Source organism: Cyprinodon variegatus, unplaced genomic scaffold, assembly GCF_000732505.1.
Source record: "Cyprinodon variegatus isolate N-32 unplaced genomic scaffold, C_variegatus-1.0 Scaffold294, whole genome shotgun sequence".
NCBI classification, from domain to species: Eukaryota; Metazoa; Chordata; class Actinopteri; order Cyprinodontiformes; family Cyprinodontidae; genus Cyprinodon; species Cyprinodon variegatus.
Genome location: NW_015150747.1, coordinates 578496 through 582936, shown reverse-complemented (window position 1 = coordinate 582936; position 4441 = coordinate 578496). Strand labels below are relative to the sequence as shown.

At 49.9% G+C, this 4441-nt stretch overlaps 1 protein-coding gene across 3 annotated transcripts in view; it reads right to left on the bottom strand.

Annotated features, from left to right (window-relative positions):
- Positions 1-210: 210 nt before the first annotated feature.
- Positions 211-4441, bottom strand: part of siah1 (siah E3 ubiquitin protein ligase 1) — a 47708-nt gene continuing 43477 nt past the window's right edge. For 2 of the 3 annotated variants that reach the window (XM_015383804.1, XM_015383802.1), the window contains exons 3-5: positions 2358-2539; positions 1875-2171; positions 212-1543 (exon numbers count right to left, since the gene is read on the bottom strand). In XM_015383804.1, the coding sequence (XP_015239290.1) occupies positions 1172-1543; positions 1875-2171; positions 2358-2539 (851 nt within the window). In that variant the 3' untranslated portion in view covers positions 212-1171. Of the gene's footprint in view, positions 1544-1874; positions 2172-2357; positions 2540-4441 lie in introns of all 3 variants that reach the window. The other variant, XM_015383803.1, reaches the window with a different exon arrangement.

The following is a 4441-nucleotide window of genomic DNA, read 5'->3' as shown; positions in this document are numbered from 1 at the left end:
TGGATGAGAGGCTGGTTTGGTGAAAAGTTTGTGCGTTTAGGCCAGGGTTCGGCTTCGTTGGGACGGGACCTTAGGCCACTTTATTTCAGAGGAAGGAAACAGTGACGATCCTTGGCAGCACTGATCAGGTCCCACCAGAACCAAACCCACAATCATCAACCTTAGAAAGGAGAGGAAGCAGAAAAATGAAAAAGATAGATTTATTTAACGACAAATGAAAACAGAGAGAAGTCATGGAGCTTCTGAGGAAGAGCAGCAACATTACCGAGAAGAACGGGGGTGGGGTGGGGGGGTCCTCCACAGAGAAGAAAACTAAACGGTAGAACAGAAATATCTCACCAACATGAGAACAGAGAGGAAAACAACCCAACAGACTTTTCTTCTTTTCACTAGAAACACTGAAGTTTAGCCACTAATTTCACAAACTGCCTTTTAATTCATAAAATTCTTTACAAAAGATGAGAATTATGATCTAATTGTTTTTAACGACAGCGACGTCTGAACCGTAGAAAGTTTCCCTGGTTCCAGGCTGGGCGTTGGATGGCGGCGAGTCCGTCGACCTCTCAGACAAAAACGGTAAAACAAAACAAAGAGTCTGAAGAACTGAAATGCAGCTTTGCCCTCGGACCGGATCGGATCGGACCGGACCGGACCGGACCCCGGCGATGCAATCAGAACCAACCGAGAGCAGCTGAGGTCCGCTTCCAAACTTCTAGATCTGGTCCAGATGGACCCGTATGCAGATGGGAGGATGAAGGTTTGGGTTCAGAGACGTTTTATATGAGGGGGGGCAGCCAGGTAGCAGGCTGGGTTCTGAAGGGCGGGTCAGAACGTCTTTAGTGAGGCGGGCCTCATCCTGAAATGTTGGGGAGCCTCACGTCGAGTCCGGTTATGACACATGCGCTTGGCGGGTCCGAGTGTCTGGGAAGATGTCCTCTACACGGTTACTTCCTTGTTTTTAACATCCATCCATTCACTCATTCATCCATCCGTCCGTCCGTCCGTCCATCACCCCTGGGCCTTCAGCGCTGCCCCAGCACGGTCCAGTTCCACGTCTCAGGGGTGTAGCAGAAACAGGGTGGGGCCACGGGCTCCCAACTGATAGGGCCCCCTATTAAAATGGCCCCCTCCCTAGCAGCCTTGCACTCTAACGTTCGTCTGCCGAGCGTTCTCAGCACATGGAGATGGTGACGTTGATGCCCAGGTTCCCGTTCTCGGCGAACAGCTGCGCGATCGACGTGTCGAACACCAGGCAGTCGCTGTTCATGATGGCCGTGGCGATGCCCTCGTGGATGGAGCGGGGCGTGGCCTCCCAGGTGAGCCGGCGCCGGTGGCCGTTCAGCTCCAGTCGGTAGGCGAAGTTCTCGGCCTGCTTCCGAGTCCCGATGAGCTGCACGATGGCGAAGAACTGCTGGTGTCCGTCGTACTTCTCCTGCTTCTCCAGGACCAGCATGAAGTGGAAGCCGAAGCAGGACTGCATCATGACCCAGTCCACGGCGCCGGGGAGGTTGATGTCCGTGGCCAGGAAGACGATGTCTTCCCCCTGCAAGCAGGAAAAACAAACATTCGGTTCATTCCTGCTGTTCAACCTGTCCTCCAGCAGAGGGCGCTCTAACTGATCACAGCTTGGTAGTGAGGAGGAAAACATCCTGAAGACAAATTCACAGAAATTCCTGCAGATTATAATCTGAACTAGAAAACATGATAGTAGGAAGTTTTCCAGCCTCAGCTGGTGGGAACGTTTCCCTGTGCTGAATATGACTGCTGCTTATAAATAAATAGTCTTAAACTGTTCATTTGATCCAGCTGTGTTGATGTGAAACTACACGGCGGCGGCACTCAGCGATGGACGGTTTAAACTGTGCGGTTCTGACCTGCAGCGTGGTGATGGACTTGTGCTGATGCATCAGGTGCGGCATGACGGCGTCCAGGGAGCCCTGCCACTTGCAGGAGGCGCCGGGACAGGGGCAGGAGTACGGCCGGAACTCGCACAGCTCCTCGTGCTCCGTCTTGTCGGTGTGCGGCAGCGTGACCTCGCAGCCCGACGAGGCGTACTTACAGGGGAACAGGACCGAGTTGGCCACCTTCTCCATGGCCAGGTTCCTGATGGAGCCCAGGGGACCTCTGCAGGTGGGACAGCAGGTGAGCTTTGGCCGGCAGTTGGAGCACACCTGTAGGGGGGAGGAGGGGACAAGAAGAAGGTCGTGACTCGATTTGGAAAACAGACGTAAAACTGAGTTCATCTGCCTGAGCTTCAGGGTGAAATGTTGTAAAGAGGGAGAAGCTAAAGCTAAGACTTCACTACGGTTTGGAGCTGAAGGTTCTGGACGCCCGCGTGGTTCTGGGGAGGGACGTACCAGGTGTCCCGACTGACACTGCAGGATGGGGGGCAGCACATAGTCGAAGCAGACGGGGCACTCAAACAGGCTGGCCAGGTCACTGTTGGAGGCGTTGGTGCCCGACAGGGTGGGCACGCGCTGAGAGGGGGGGCACTTGGAGGTTCCTGTGGGCAGCGCGGTGGCGGTCTGGCGACTCATTTCTGTTGGTGAGACGAGAAAGCAGATCAGATGGTTAAAGCCCTTCAGATCCTAGATCTCAGAGTTTTAGAGGAACGCTGCGTCTGGATGTGGGGGCGGGACGACCAAGGAGAGCGAGGAAAAATAACCAGAACCAGATTTTAAAAATACATTTTCATCAACTGAAATAAAAATACAAAAAATAGACTTTGCAAAAAAAAAAAAAAAAAAACATCTAAAGACTAACAAACTATAATACATTTTTAAAAAGCAATGTTTTAGAGATGATCTTGGTTTGTTTGTTTGTTTATCATCATGCACTGATACAAGTTCTGCATCGCATCAAAATGTTTCCTTCAGCTTTTTCTTGCTAAGGGCAGATAGAGTGAGAAATAAAAGCTGAACTTTCCCTCCAGGAACTACAAATAACGACTTGGGAGAAAGATCAAAGCTCCGACTTCAGAGATGAATCAGAACCAAAACCTGACTTAGAAACCTGAGAAACCTAAAGCATCTTCCATTTATTTAAGCAGAAAAAACAGGAGAACTTTAAGGTTTTCCAGCCGTTCCGCCTCCTGACAGGCTTGTTGTTTTGATTATCAGGAGTCAGACGGGGGGAGGGGGGGTGCCAATGTGTGTGGGAGGAGAAGGAGGCAGTAGAACAATATGTGCGCAGACAACCCAGCAGCTGAGAGAAGCTGTAGACTATTCCATCCTAAACCTGAGCTGCAGGAGCTGCAGCATTTCAATCAATCTAATTTATCAGATTTGATGATCAAAGAAACTGAAATATTTTGCTCAAATTCTGAAACGTTTGCAGAATGATTCAGGGGTTCAACCCGTCTGCATGCAGATGTGGAACCCGCTATAGAGGTAAAGACAGCCTGCAGCGCTAGCTGCTATTAATAGGAGCTCTTAGCATGCTAACAGCAGAGACCAGATTAGCTCAGGACATTCAGAGGGGCCTTAAAGCACAACGGAAAGGTCACGGCTACGTGCGCTACGAGTTCTCGCAGCTCAACGCCGGCAGCTTCTGGTTCAGCAAACGTCATTTTCAAATTGGTGCAGAAAGACAAGGCAAAGTTTTTGGTGAATAGGCTGTACTTATATCACCCTTTTCAGGAGACTTGACCAAAGTGCTGCATTCAGTCATTCACCCATTATCTCTCACACACTGATGGTGGTGACCTACACTGGGGTTCACTGACTGACCTCCATCAGTGAGCAATATGGGGGAAGTTTCTTACCCAAGGTTCCAACAGGACTTGAACCGAAGGGTTGACGGATCAAGGCCCAGGCAAACCAGGGCACAGCATTTTATTCTGAAAGAGAGACTAACAACGCTGTTGCCTAGATAAATGATCATCCAATCAGAGGATGGATCCGCTCAGACCGTTGGGTTCGCTCCTGCCTTGCAGGAACAACCTGATGAACTTCCTGCAGAGAAGAACTACTGGACACGAGAGGGTGAGACGACCTGCGGGATCCACGTGTCTTATCACTAAATAAAGGAAACTGTTCCTGTCTTCTTCTGCGTTGGCCTACAGAAAACATTAACCCTCACATAAAAACAGGAAGAAACTGAATTAATTCATTCATTGTCAACGTCAAGGCTTTTATTTTGAAATGTACCTTTTAGCCAAAGAGCATCCAACAGATTATACGCTGCATCCATCAGTCATGGAATTATGATGCTCTGATCTGGATTTTATCCACTGGTCCAGAAACCGATCACCCAGCAGGCCGATCACTGGTCTCTATTTACTCCCTGGATTGCTGATAGACCGTTGGTACGGGGGTTGAAGTGAAGCCATCGGCTGCCATATTGGTACTCCCTAATTAAACTGGCCACAATGGAAACAATATGGGCGCTACAGCATCAAACAACAATGATTTTCTCATTTTCAGGAGGCTTAACACTTTTA